Source organism: Schistocerca gregaria, chromosome 4 (genome assembly GCF_023897955.1).
Source record: "Schistocerca gregaria isolate iqSchGreg1 chromosome 4, iqSchGreg1.2, whole genome shotgun sequence".
Classification (NCBI taxonomy): domain Eukaryota; kingdom Metazoa; phylum Arthropoda; class Insecta; order Orthoptera; family Acrididae; genus Schistocerca; species Schistocerca gregaria.
This window is the reverse complement of record NC_064923.1, coordinates 290,719,250-290,734,618: the sequence shown is the minus strand read 5'-3', so window position 1 is coordinate 290,734,618 and position 15,369 is coordinate 290,719,250. Positions and strand designations below refer to the sequence as shown.

General features: G+C 42.3%; 1 protein-coding gene across 2 annotated transcripts in view; it reads left to right on the top strand.

Moving 5' to 3' along the window:
- The window catches only part of LOC126268048 (uncharacterized), a 220,277-nt gene extending 206,978 nt beyond the window's left edge, over positions 1-13,299 (top strand). For both annotated transcript variants that reach the window (XM_049973475.1, XM_049973474.1), the window contains one exon: positions 9,157-13,299. In XM_049973475.1, the coding sequence (XP_049829432.1) occupies positions 9,157-11,307 (2,151 nt within the window). In that variant the 3' untranslated portion in view covers positions 11,308-13,299. The remainder of the gene's footprint in view (positions 1-9,156) is intronic.
- Positions 13,300-15,369: the final 2,070 nt, after the last annotated feature.

The following is a 15,369-nucleotide window of genomic DNA, read 5'->3' as shown; positions in this document are numbered from 1 at the left end:
ATCCCGTCTACGGCCATCCTGATTTAGGTTTTCCGTGATTTCCCTAAATCGTTTCAGGCAAATGCCGGGCTGGTTCCTTTGAAAGGGCACGGCCGATTTCCTTCCCAATCCTTCCCTAACCCCAGCTTGCGCTCCGTCTCTAATGACCTCGTTGTCGACGGGACGTTAAACGATAACCTCCACTACCACCTCAGCGACTCGTATTTCTGTATTCCTGATTTTCCCGGAACATGTTTGTACTTCCTCCTTTCATCAATCAACTGAAGTATTTCTTCTGTTACCCATGGTTTCTTCGCAGCTACCTTCTTTGTACCTATGTTTTCCTTCCCAACTTCTGTGATAGCCCTTTTTATATATGTCCATTCCTCTTCAACTGTGCTGCCTACTGCGCTATTCCTTATTGCTGTATCTATAGCTTTAGAGAACTTTAAACGTATCTCGCCATTCCTTAGAACTTCCGTATCCAACTTCTTTGCGTATTGATTCTTCCTGAATAATGTCTTGAACTTCAGCCTACTCTTCATCACTACTGTATTGAGATCTGAGTCTGTATCTGCTCCTGGGTACGACTTACAATCCAGTATCTGATTTCGGAATCTCTGTCTGACCATGATGTAATCTAATTGAAATCTTCCCGTATCTCCCGGCCTTTTCCAAGTATACCTCCTCCTCTTGTGATTCTTGAACAGGGTATTCGCTATTACTAGCTGAAACTTGTTACAGAACTCAATTAGTCTTTCTCCTCTTTCATTCCTTGTCCCAAGCCCATATTCTCCTGTAACCTTTTCTTCTACTCCTTCCTCTACAACTGCATTCCAGTCGCCCATGACTATTAGATTTTCGTCCCCCTTTACATACTGCATTACCCTTTCAATATCCTCATACACTTTCTTTATCTGTTCATCTTCAGCTTGCGACGTCGGCATGTATACCTGAACTATCGTTGTCGGTGTTGGTCTGCTGTCGATTCTGATTAGAATAATCCGGTCACTGAACTGTTCACAGTAACACACCCTCTGCCCTACCTTCCTATTCACAACGAATACTACACCTGTTATACCATTTTCTGCTCCTGTTGATATTACCCGATACTCATCTGACCAGAAATCCTTGTCTTCCTTCCACTTCACTTCACTGACCCCTACTATATCTAGATTGAGCCTTTGCATTTCCCTTTTCAGATTTTCTAGTTTCCCTACCACGTTCAAGCTTCTGACATTCCACGCCCCGGCTCGTAGAACATTATCCTTTCGTTGATTATTCAATCTTTTTCTCATGGTAACCTCCCCCTCGTCAGTCCCCTCCCGGAGATACGAATGGGGGACTATTCCGGAATCTTTTGCCAATGGAGAGATCGTCATGACACTTCTTCAACTACAGGCCACATGTCCTGTGGATACATGTTACGTATCTTTAATGCAGTGGTTTTCATTGCCTTCTGCATTCTCATGTCGTTGATCATTGCTGATTCTTCCGCCTTTAGGGGCAATTTCCCACCCCTAGGACATGAGAGTGCCCTGAACCTCTATCCGCTCCTCCGCCCTCTTTGACAAGGCCGTTGGCAGAATGAGGCTGACTTCTTATGCCGGAAGTCTTCGGCCGCCAATGCTGATTATTTATCAAAATTTAGGCAGTGGCGGGGATCGAACTCGGAACCGAAGACGTTTTGATTATGAATTATGGGCCACGGCTACCCCTTGTTATACAATATACACCGTTTAAAACCACGCCCCCCACTTACACAGCTCATTCATTATCTTGCACTGCTTGAAATACTAATTTACAGCCATCGGTTCTTTATCTCAAAATACTCAATTTACGATAATGTACCTTTTGTAACACTTACGATCTAAATGTTTGAGATACCCTTTCTTTGCTACCTCCGACTCCATAATAGCTGTAACCAAGATTTCGGAACTGCAAATTAAGCCTCTCAAGACTAATTTGCATATGCTTTCGAGATCTAGACCACTTTCACATTCCAGTGGCGCTCCACTGGCAGTAGCCAATTCGAAATTTCGTGCCAGCACAAATTCTTGTCACAAGTATTTGGCAAGAAACGGTTGGTGAGTTGATAGCAGAAAGTTTCTTATTACCAGTCCGTGCACCACCACCAGATGTAATTCCAAGACCCTCTGAAGAGTTCAGTGGAAGTGACAACAAGCGACAATGTTGATGGTGCTGTGTCAGTCAGTTGGAGATGTTTATCTCAACTGTACGAGCAACCCTCACGATCATCGACACCACACAGCGCACTATCTTACTGTTCATAAATGGAAAGTCAATGGCACAAAATCTCCGCTACGGACTACACTATGTGATCAAAAGTATCCGGACACCCACAAATCATACGTTTTTCATATTAGGTGCGTTGTGTTGCCAAGTACTCCATACTAGCGACTTCAGTGGTCATTAGACATTTTGAAAGAGCAGAATGCGGCGCCTCACGGAACTCACGGACTTCGAACGTGGTCAGGTGACTGGGTGTCACTTGCGTCATACGTCTGTACGCGAGATTTCCACACTCCTAAACATCCCTAAGTCCAATGTTTCCGTAGTGATAGTGAAGTGGAAACGTGAAGGGACACGAACAGCACAAAAATCGTACATGCCGACCTCGTCTGTTGACTCACAGACACCGCCGTCAATTGAAGAAGGTCGTAATGTGTAATAGGCAGACGTCTATCCAGACCACCACACAGGAATTCCAAACTGCATCAGGATCCACTGCAAGTACTATAAAAGTTAGGCGGGAGGTGTAAAAAACTTGGATTTCATGCTCGAACGGCTACTCATAAGCCACGGGAAGGCCTCATACACGGCTACCCGATTCAGCTCATATTTGGCGAGATATTTTGGCTTAACACCCTCTCCCCCGTTTTTGAGAAAACTGTCCATGAAGTTCATGCCGTGCATTCGACTCAGAATTGGCGGTATCCGTACATATTTGAAAGTTAAGAATTTTTCATAAACAGGTACGAGCCCTGCAAACGTATATTTTCTTAGATATCGAGGAAAGGTGTGCGGTGTTAAACGAAAGCACCGCTGCTTTGCTACCAAGGCATCCTGCTGTAAGCTGAGAACTTGTGTTTGATTCCTAATCGCATTCTACAGTTTCTTTTCATTTGCATTCTTCCTCGTCAAAACTGATAGGAATAGGAATGTTAACAAGGTAAGTATATCAGTAAGGAATAGTAGCAAATTAGGCAAATCAATTTCTCAAATGACTTAGATTAGTAAAAAATTAAAATTGAAGCCCCGTTGTATCAACACAATACCTAGTAAGCTTAATCTAGTATTCGACGGACGTTATCGCATAATGGAGAAGAACTAAACGTTGCCGCAGTTGGCAATATACATAAGATAACGCATTCGTACACGGCACAATATTCCATCACAGAGTCTGGCCAGTTGTTGCCTACATTTTTTCCGCGCTCATAAGAAACTAATAATTAACTTAGCCCGCTTTGTGTAGAAGAGGTCAATCGTTTAACCGACTCGTTAGGTGGCGCAGTGGTTAGACACTGGACTCGCATTCGGGAGGACGACGGTTCAATCCCGCCTCCGGCATCCTGATTTAGGTTTTCCGTGATTTCCCTATATCGCTCCAGGCAAATGCCGGGATGGTTCTTTTCAAAGGGCACTGCTGACTTCCTTACCCGTCCTTCCCTAATCGGATGAGACCGATGACCTCGCTGTCTGGTCTCCTTCCCCAACAACAACCAACCGACTCGATAAAATGTTGACTTCATTTGCTCGATATCTGGGAAATAGAAAAATTCAATTTATAAAATTTATCATGATACATTTTAAAAAGTTTGGTTGCTGATAAGAAGATTTGTCTGATACTGTATTCTTAAGGTGGACAAACTAACACCGTAGTGTATGATAGCTTCTCTATATATAAAGAACGTCAATTAAATTGCACGGTAGAAGTAATCTCACCAAACTGCATATCTGTGTGGCAGTCATGTGATGTTTATTTTTACCGCCAAGTCAAAAACTTTTTTTCGAGGCCTCAAAATTACAGTCTACTTCGGAACCCCAGCTGGAAATGCATAACCCATCGGACGTAAAACAATTAACAGCATAATTCATGTCAACTTTCAGCACTGATTTTTCTGACAATGTCGTCTTATACCTGATATGCATCAAAATTAGTTGCCGAAAAAGACATTTTTGTAAATGTAAATAAAGTTTGTTTTCCTCCGAATCTTGAGAAGGAACGACATAGTTGATCGAATATTGTATTCGATAGATGTTTTGTGTGCCGAGATTATATTTGCCTCGAATGTTTGTACGACAAACACCATCCATCTAGTTGTAGTAAGGAAATTGAGAACATGTAACAGAGTGAGTTTAAGTGGCAGTAAATCGACCAGGATTAAATTTTTAGTTCTATGCAAATCCAACTCATTTGAGAAATTTATTTGCTTACCTTGCTATAATTTCATGTTGATTTACTTACCTTATTAATCCTCCTATACCTACTTATGTAGACACGGAAAGAAATACAAATTACAGAAAACTTCAGAATGCAATTGTGAATCGAACATAGGTTCTCTGATTTGCAGCCAGATGCCCTGGTCGCTACGCCAGTGGGGCTTTCGTTTAACACCACATACGTTGTGGATACAAAACCGACAGTCATAAAGTTTCTTTCCTCGAACTCTAGGAAAATATTCATTTGTGGATGTTGGTCAATAATGCTCAGTTTTCCGAATCCTTTGTGCGCCATAAACTTTTCGAGTAGTTTTCGCAAAAACGGGGAGTTATTGAGCCAAAATATCTTAGGGTCCCTCAAATCAGGTTGTATACGGGCGACCTGCCAAATATGAGGCGAATCGGTTGATCGTGTCTGAGGCCTTTACATTTTTAGATGTGTTGGAAGGGCTTAGGGAAAGTGCAATGCGTCTGTGAAGGAAATCGCTTACACGAAGTAGCGGGCACAGCTCAAGAAATCCTAGACTATTATTTCGGTATTTGGAATTCTTATAAAGTAAGCATAAAAAAAGACAACGAACGAATTTAGAGACCCGCAGCTTGCATCGCAATAGGTCGGTGTAGACCATGCGAAAGTCTATCACAAATGCTCGGGGAACTTGAGTTGTAATCTTTGGAAAAGCGACCATGTTGCTCTGGATTTCATGCTGAGTAAATTCAGAGTGTTTCAGGAGAAATGGAAAATATTTTATGTGTCCTTAGTGTAGATTAAATTCGAATAAAATCTTTCATGCAACATTAGTTCAACTTTTTTTGTTGCAGAGATACAACTGTAACAATATAACTGAAAGAAATACCTACATAAGGTGTTAAACAGAGTTACATCGTTAAGTTTAAAGTTGTTTTTCATAAATTCCACCACCGAATGCAAAGCACTTTCGAAGTCTCTGGAGGACACCACGTTAGCTCTTCTGAGCTTATCCGGCATTCTTTTACGATGGCAGCACTATTCATTACCCAGACGATCAAGTGGTTTCTTCTGTTCAGTTTTTCTTTGTAGACTTCACCTTTCAAGCTTTCCCTACAGGCAAAAATCTAAATTCGAAAGATACGTGGATCTTGGTGGCCACGAAATGTAACGTAACCGTTTCTGCAGATCCATCTTCCGGGGAATGTTATATTAAGATGGTAAGTCATGTGACGACTAGAACGTTTAGCAGCCTCGTCATGGTGGTAAAATATAACCATCGTTGTAGCTCGAGGACTCCTTGAAATAAAGTTAGAAGCTTGCTTTTAAGAAAGTGTAGATAGCGGGGTCCTGGAGTCAGTGCACAAAAACCACAAGTACAGTCAAGTCAATGTCAGTCGATGAAGAAACCCAGATCAAGAGGGGTACCAACACGCGAAATAAAGACCTATCCCTGTAACCAGCTGTATGTCGTTAGTAAAATTTGGACTCGTTATTTCGAATGTTTTATTCGAAATAGCCTAAAGCACTGTCTCATGAAACGCCTGCACAGAAGTCCTGTATTAGAAGAAGACTGTGCCATCAACTTATATATCGAGTAGCAATGATAAGATAATAATGATAGATAATAATACACGGATGGGTTAGGAAAGAAAATTGATAGTATCGGTACTAATCAGAATCTATCTTGAATTTTATGAAAACATTACCTGCATTATCTACGCTACATTTTATCTTCGTGTCTGGTCTCCAGCCTTCATAGAGCCACATTCCATATTACTTAAATTGCTTACTCTTTGTATTAAGGAGCCAATGGCTCGTCTATTTGCATTTGTAAACGAGACCAGCTCTCGTGTGACAGTCATAAAATGCGTCGTTTTTGCATTGATATTCAGACCTTGACCTTTGTTGTGATCACCTACTGTGATGGCAAGTTCTTGATGGTTTAAGTTATCACGCCCTCCGCGGTGGTCTAGCGGTTCTAGGCGCTCAGTCCGGAACCGCGGGACTGCTACGGTCGCAGGTTCGAATCCTGCCTCGGGCATGGATGTGTGTGATGTCCTTAGGTTAGTTAGGTTTAAGTAGTTCTAAGTTCTAGGGGACTGATGACCACAGATGTTAAGTCCCATAGTGCTCAGAGCCATCTGAACCATTTTGTTTAAGTTATCACCAATCGATACTGTATCGTCAGCATAGCGAACGAAGTATTCTTGTCGGACTCTTCCACCGATATTAACCAAGTCTGTGTCGCCATTATGAAACTGTGCTGTCTCTATACAGCGGACGTCTATATACATATAACTTAATAAACCACGGAGTACTGTAGATAGAGAGGTAAAAATTAGAATGACATGGGGTTTTATTAGAACGAAAAAAAAGTATTGCTAACGCGTGAAAAATCCCTTGCGCGTGTCGTTTGGTGATGATCGAGTGCCCAGCTGCCACTTTCGTCATGCTTGACCTCCCACGTCCCCAGACCTCAGTCCGTGCGATTATTGGCTTTGGGGTTACCTGAAGTCGCAAGTGTATCGTGATCGACCGACATCTCTAGGGATGCTGAAAGACAACATCCGACGCCAATGCCTTACCATAGCTATGGATATGCTTTATAATGCTGTTCACAACATTATTCCTGGACTATAGCTATTGTAGAGGAATGATGGTGGACATATTGAGCATTTCCTGTAAAGAACATCATCTTCGCTTTGTCTTACTTTGCTATGCTACTTAGTGCTGTTATGATCAAATGAAGAGCCATCTGTCGGACATTTTTTGAACGTTTGTATATTTTTGGTTCTAATAAAACCCCATGTCATTCCAAGCATGTGTGTCAATTTGTAGCTCTCTATCTACATTATTCCGCGATTTATTCAGTTTTCAAATTTACACTGACTTTTTGTATATGGTGTTAGAAAAAGGTACGGCCAGACTTTCAGGAAACATTCCTCACATACAAAGAAAAAAAATATGTTATGTGGACATGTGTCCGGAAAAGCTTACTTTCAGTGTTAGAGCTCATTTTATTACTTCTCTTCAAATCACATTAATCATGGAATGGAAACACACAGCAACAGAACGTACCAGCGTGACTTCAAACACTTTGTTACAGGAAATGTTCAAAATGTCCTCCGTTAGCGAGGATACATGCATCCACCCTCCGTCGCATGGAATCCCTGATGTACTGATGCAGCCCTGGAGAATGGCGTATTGTATCACAGCCGTCCACAATACGAGCACGAGGAGTCTCTACATTTGGTACCGGGGTTGCGTAGACAAGAGCTTCCAAATGCCCCCATAAATGAAAGTCAAGGGGGTTGAGGTCAGGAGAGCGTGGATGCCATGGAATTGGTCCGCCTCTACCAATCCATTGGTCATCGAATCGGATGTTGAGAAGCGTAGGAACACTTCGACTAAAATGTGCAGGAGCTCTGTCGTGAATGAACCACATGTTGTGTCGTACTTGTAAAGGCACATGTTCCAGCAGCACAGGTAGAGTATCCCGTATGAAATCATGATAAGGTGCTTCATTGAGCGTAGGTGGAAGAACATGGGGCCCAATCAAAACATCACCAACAATGCCTGCCCAAACATTCACAGAAAAGCTGTGTTGATGACGTGATTGCACAATTGAGTGCGGATTCTCGTCAGCCCACACATGTTGATTGTGACAATTTACAATTTGATCACGTTGGAATGAAGCCTCATCCGTAAAGAGAACATTAGCACTGAAATGAGGATTGATACATTGTTGGATTAACCATTCGCAGAAGTGTACCCGTGGAGGCCAATCAGCTGCTGATAGTTCCTGCACACGCTGTACATGGTACGGAAACAACAGGTTCTTCCGTAGCACTCTCCATACAGTGACGTGGTCAACGTTACCTTGGACAGCAGCAACTTCTCTGACGCTGACATTAGGGTTATCGTCAACTGCAAGATGAATTGCCTCGTCCATTACAGGTGTCCTCGTCGTTCTAGGTCTTCCCCAGTCGCGAGTCATAGGCTGGAATGTTCCGTGCTCCCTAAGACGCCGATCAGTTGCTTCGAACGTCGTCCTGACGGGACACCTTCGTTCTGGAAATCTGTCTCGATACAAACGTACCGCACCACGGCTATTGCCCGTGCTAATCCATACATCAAATGGGCATCTACTAACTCCGCATTTGTAAACATTGCACTGACTGCAAAACCACGTTCGTGATGAACACTAACCTGTTGATGCTACGTGCTGATGTGCTTGATGCTAGTACTGTAGAGCAATGAGTCACATGTCAACACAAGCACCGAAGTCAACATTACCTTCATTCAATTGGGCCAACTGGCGGTGAATCGAGGAAGTACAGTACATACTGACGAAACTAAAATGAGCTCTAACATGGAAATTAAGGGTTTCCGGACACATGTCCACATAACATCTTTTCTTTATTTGTGTGTGAGGAATGTTTCCTGAAAGCTTGGCCGTTCCTTTTTGTAACACCCTGTATATATATATGGAATTTCCATAGCTTTATGTTGTTGTAATGTATCAAAAGATTACTTTGCTGAGTGTTTTGTAAATTCTGTAGCTTTAGGGGGTGAAAATACGAAGTTCCTCCAAAGACCAGCCACCTGGTTGTACAACTATGCTACATTTCACAAATACAAGCATACTTTAAGCAGAAGTCTCTCTAAGCTTGGTGACCCAACTTATTGCGGGACTGTGGCCTTGTGTGCAGTACGGTAATTGCTTTCCTCTTTTCCGGCAGGTGACGGCCGCTACAGGAGGCCTGGCTCGCCCTGGCGCCCTAGGGCTGGCGGTGACGTCAGGCTGGGTGGCGACCTCCAAGGCGACGCTGTGGTCGGGCACCCTACCAGCCGCCATCCCACTGCCCGCGTTCGATGCGCGCCCGGTCGTCGCAGCCCCGACAGACCCCTTGGGAATGCCGCCCGTTTACGGAAGTGGCGTCGTCTGGCACGGCAGCGCCACAGTGCTGTCGCCTCTGGAGGTCTCCTTCTTGGGCTCCTTCTCTGCACCATCCTACACTCACGGACCTCCACTCAACTTCTCCATCAGCTGGACCCAGGGGCAGTTCTCCCTTCGTTGTAAGCTCTTGTGGAACGCTACGGTAGATGGCCTGGTCGACCCCAACCTCGTCTACTCTTCCCCGATATACTTCCAGCAGATCAAGGTTCCTCCAGTGAAAGAAAAGAAAGCGAAGGACAAAAAGGTCGACGGCGGTGACGACAAGCCAGCAATGACGGCCAGTGACGATGTGATGCTGCAGCTGGCCACCGCTGTCGATGCCGTAGGTGACTCTGGCTTGCGTGTACCGGTCATCTTGCAAGGCAACTTCTCTCCTGACAAGACGACCTTCTACTGGAATGGCAACGCTATCGTGATGTTCAAGAAGAAGGCCCCACTCATGGGTGGAACCAGTAACTTGGCTCCTCGGGCGCCAGCTTCGCTCTTTCCGGTGAGTGGCTTCGGACCTTTCTCGTGGACGGCCCGACTCGGTGGCATGGTCACCTCTGGATACGTACGTGGAGCCAGCGACAGTGGCGGCGGGCGCGTCACGATGTGGGACGGTAGCCTGCCGGCGGCCATTCCCAGCCATCCATTCGATTCCTTCCAGTATCCGACGGCTGCACTTACGGAGACGGCTTTCACTCCGATGGTATTCGGCCACGGCGTGACTTGGCAAGGTTCCATGACGTCTGACCCAGTAGCGGGCACAGCAGTGCTACAGGGTACCTTCTCGGTTCCCAGGTATGTCCACGGTGTCGGACCGTTCAACTTCTCCATCGACTGGTGGCGCGGCGACTTCCAGTTTAACGTACAGCTGCTCTGGAACGTGTCGATAGATGGTGTGGTGACTCCTGATCGTACTTTCACGTCGCCCATCTTCTTTAGTGGAGCTACCGTCCTCGACAATGGCAAATCGTTGCTGTCTGGAGTCCAGATGACAGCCAGGGATGCCGCCATCGAGCTGGCTGAGGAGTCCGCCATTGCAGCTGGAGCTGTTCGTGCACCAGTCATCCTTCAGGGAACTTATTCGCCGGACAAAACTATGTTCCTTTGGTCTGGCAAAGTGGTTGCCTCAATACCAAGGATACCAACCACCCCACCGATGCAATTCCTATTTGAAGGCGCTGCTGCAGAGGATGGAAAGGATGCTAAAGACGCTAAAGGAGGAAAAGGTGGTAAAGGAGGAAAAGCAGACAAAAAAGATGATACAGGAGGCAAGAAGGATGGCAAAGGCGGAAAGCCCGCCGGTGGCAAATTTGGTGGCGGTGGAGGTGGCGCCGTTGGCCTAACAGGCATCACAGGCTACATCAACGCCAACTTCACCCTAGACCCCGAAGATCTTTATTACAATGATACAGCAACAAACACGACGAAGATGCGCCCGACATACCTGAATGTGTGGTCTGGACAGGTACCGGTAACACTGCCAGTGCCATTCTTCAACAGTAGTCTGGTCGATCCACAGCCCACAGATCCCACAACAGCAGCTGCGTTGTCCATCACGTGGTCAGCTTCAATGGCCCCTGGTGGTGCTGCAGGAGCTATCAAGTTGAAGGGCACGTATAAACTTCCAGTATCGGTGATGGCCACTGTGGACCCCGATATCGACGTGGAGTGGTCGAGCGGTGAGTTCTCGCTGTCTGGCACACCCCTGTGGAAGGCACCCCCACCTACCATGGTGCAACCAGGCGTCAACTTCACATCACCAGTCTTCTACCGCAGCGTCGCGCCCACGAAGAGCACGATGAAGGGGTTGTTCGAAGGCGACCCTGCGGACCCCACAGCGGCTACTAAGGTGCCCATTATCCTGCAGGGAACGTTCACGCCAGACAACAGCGGCTTCGTCTGGTCCGGGAACGCGCTCATCATTTTCCCATATGCTGCAGCCTGAGCGAGCCACTCTGGAAGGAACGTCAGTGTCACACTATCTGACAGTACTTTTCTTGTCTAACTATTACCAAAGCATTTTTCTACGCAGCTCTTCTGCCTAATGTCTTGGCCTTCCACACATTTATTCCCTTCCTTACTGTCGTTGCTGTTTTTTTTTCCTCTTTGGAGCCGTCCATATACCCTTTTTCAGTATTACTATAACACAGCTTATTCTCCAATCAGTTCCACATCCCTCACACATTACAGTCCATAGTATTTAACTCTGAGAAGCAGTTTTATTACACGCGACGTTATACTTTTCAGACAAGATTGAAACATTTACTTTTATATTTTTAAGCACTTATGTGGAAATGAAACAGCATTTCGTGGCTTTGAGCTAATGGTAACACGATCTCAGCAGATGATATGGTGTTACTTGGCGTAATTTTCCGTTCTGCGGTTACTTTCCCTGTACACTTTAATAGCCATATTAAAACAGATACAGTGAAGGTGGAAGCACAAGTGTTTAACGAAATGTGTACTTAAGTAGGTAGCGTCACTAAAGAGAAGTATCAGTATATTTCTGTGTGAGCATCTACACAGAGAAGGTGACGAAGTTTACGTGAAAGTGTTGTGTCAAAGGTTGTATAACAAAGCTATTTGGTTTAGTTATCCGTGGCTCCAAACAAAACTCTAAGTCAAAGAAGTCTGATTTCGTATTGTACAGCTTTCTTAACTGGTGTATGATACCGCTATCGATTATTACCTTCACGTAACACCCAAGTTGAAGCATGACTGAAACATATGTGAGGTTTGTAGGACATTTGTTCTCTAAAGGAAACATAAAATAATAATGTTCATACTGACGTTCTTACCGCTCTGATTCAAGACTTTTAAAACTTATTTCAGAATGGCACGCACATTTTACATCGACTGCTATAGATCAATTGTGCCATTGATAAGGGAATCTCAGTGATTAGCTGTAGAAAACAACATTTGCTTAGTCAGTCTGTCACCAGGTCACTCGTTCTGAGGGACAAGATAACAGTATATTCTTCAGGTGAGAGTTGAGCGCCATCTCTTCTTTCGCTGCGTTCTCTTTGACATGGGTAATTTTAGTTTTAGTCTGTTAAAAAAACGCAATAGATTTAGCGAAAACAAGAATAGATAGTTGTACGTAAGTGACGAAATGACTGTAAACAATGTAATTTAATTACATATCTTACTTCATAAGCGATTACTTGAAACAGTTCTCAAATTAGGTTATTGTAAACAAAATATAATGCAATACACAAGCGTTACTTCTGCTTCCTCCATCACTTTCACGAGAAACTTTGAAGCATTTCAAATTGCTGAGAGAGACAATCCAATGCCATATCTGTTTATTAGTCAGAGTTTTCTCGAGATTGCTCAGTACTGAAGGCATTTCGTCTTTGACATTACAAAGTGTAAACTGTGATGCAATTTATCGATAGTTTTTTTTAAACTCCTGTAAAAAATTTTTATACGTAGTACCTTTCTGCGAATTTCAGATTAATAACTGGCACGAGACATTTTCCTTTCGGTTTCCATTGACGTTTTATGTAATTATTAGCTTTATTTTCGTTACGAATTTGTTATTAATTATTTGTATATCTTGTGATCCTTAGAATCATAATTACTTATTAGTGTAATCATATGGATATTTAAGTTTTTTATGTAAATTATACACAACTAAGGGTATTAACACTAACAGACAATGGAAGAAAATATTTGTGGTGTTCATTTTTGTATTTTATGTTGCGTTGTTGTATTTGAATCTATAATTTTGTGCTTAAACCATTAGTTAGTTTCGTATTTTGTTAGAAGACATTTTTCTTGAATAATAATCGAATTTGTTTTCAAAATTATTTAGTTTTTTAAAGTAAGCTATCCTGATTTTGTCAGTTGTGCTGCTGTTTTTAGAATACTATGTGCTGATGTATCTGAACTCCGTTAAGAAGACACATTTTTTCAATAAAAAAATGGAAGATGTGTTCATTCTTTTCTTGTGATCTAACCAACTGATGAATCTATGAAGCTGGAGCCTGCTCATCCTTCACGTCGCTAGTTTTCCCAAACTCGCCACGCTATACAATACTGCAAGGGTACTCAGTCAAGTCGTCGCCAACGTATTTCTGTAGTTATCGACATCTGAAAAGAACGAACTGGTCAAGGTATTGGTTGTGTGAACTATTCAGAGGTATGCTAACGTGATCTGGCAAAATCTTTTTTTTACTAAATAATTTCTTCAGCTGAAATGCAAGAATTAAAATATTTAAAAAATGTGAATTCATAGCTGAATCATCAGTATATCTTTCAAGTCAACATTAGACAAGTAATTAATAATAATCTAATAAATGATAAAATATTGATTATATCAGTGAGCATTTTGTATCCACTGGAAGATATATTTTTAACGACCTACATTATTTTTAGGTCTTCTTGCAGAACATTTTCTGTACTCTATGCTACAAATTATTTGAAATACTTTCAGATGTAGACTAGAGCAACAATACAACAGAAATGCAACAATTGCTATAAGATATTTTTTCTTTAAACAAAAATTTCAAGTGGACTAAGAGAAAATAAAGAAGCGATTTAACGTTAACGATTTATTCAAATTTTTTGAAGTTAATAGTGAATTGTCACGTTGTTGTTAATTAAAAAGTATACACATGAGGTTTCATTTAAAATACTAGTAATAAAAAAATATAATAAAAAGCCCTCACACTCACCAAACAGTGATCTCTCTCTCTCACGCACCCTGCTATGTGGTCTCAAAACCGTCTGCATTTTAAGTCTTTTCCTTTGTAACTTTAAATAATTTTCCACCATATTGCTCTATAAACTGATTGTGTTACTAACTAATCCGTATTCTTCATCTTTATTTTTCTTTCTTAGCCAGTCTCGAAAATAATACGCAAATAAATATTCCCTGACGTTCTATAACATTTAAATCAGCTATGGAACACTGTATTTGAACTCTGGCTCTCCGGTAAAGGAATCTAGCGATTTATTACTGTGTCTGCCTGCTTGACGGTCCCTTCCATGCCAAACTCTTTCCATTTTTTGCTCTCTTCGTCCTCTGAAAATTTTCTACTCAGCCGATCCTTTTTATGAAAACTCACACGCCAACAGTAACTACACATACGGTATCGGAACTAAAAATCCACCAAGCAAACGCCATTTATTCCGAAAGACTTTCAGAATTTTAGGTTTTCTGTTATAAATGTGGTCTGAAAGCCTAGACTGTATAATAATTGTTTTTTACTAATTTTAAAAACATTTACTGCTGCCAGTCACGATTGTAATTTAATTAATTTATCTTGTGAAGGACGTATTTCGGGAAACTATTTTCATTGTTTAACGCATTTCTGGACAATAGCTGTTTGCTCACTAGTCTGCGTCGATCTGTAAAAACAGATAAGATACATAAAACAAAAACTAAAGTTTCGACGGAATTGCAGTGATCCTCTTCAGAGTGACTAAGCTGCGTAGAGCAGTTTCTTGGTACAAGTAACGCCTACAAAAGCGACGCTTGCTGCGAGTAACTTACTGCAACGTTCCATAAACTTCAAGTTAACATATACACACAAAACTATGATTTTTAGTATCTACAGATACTGGGATACATAAAAGCAATTTTTATTTTTTATTTTGTGAATTTCGGAAAGTGTTGTACCTTGATGATAGTGTACCTGGAGATACAAGATGTTCTTAATGTCTTAACAATTTGTGTCAGCTTTCAGTAGCTTCTATTTCAAAATGTTTTTTAACTTATGACTTATCTTCCATAACACTTCTTGGTATGTTGAATTCTCTAACCGATTATTGATATGTCGTAGAATAATAATGTAAGAGATTTGCTCTGAAACACGCTACTGACAAGATCTTCTAGATTTCAACACTTAAAAAAAATTCAGTGAAATTAATTTATAACTAAAATGGCTCTGAGCACTATGGGGCTTAACATCTCAGATCATTAGTCCCCTAGAACTTAGAACTACTTAAACGTAACTAAGCTAAAGACTTCACACACATCCATGCCCGAGGCAGGATGCGA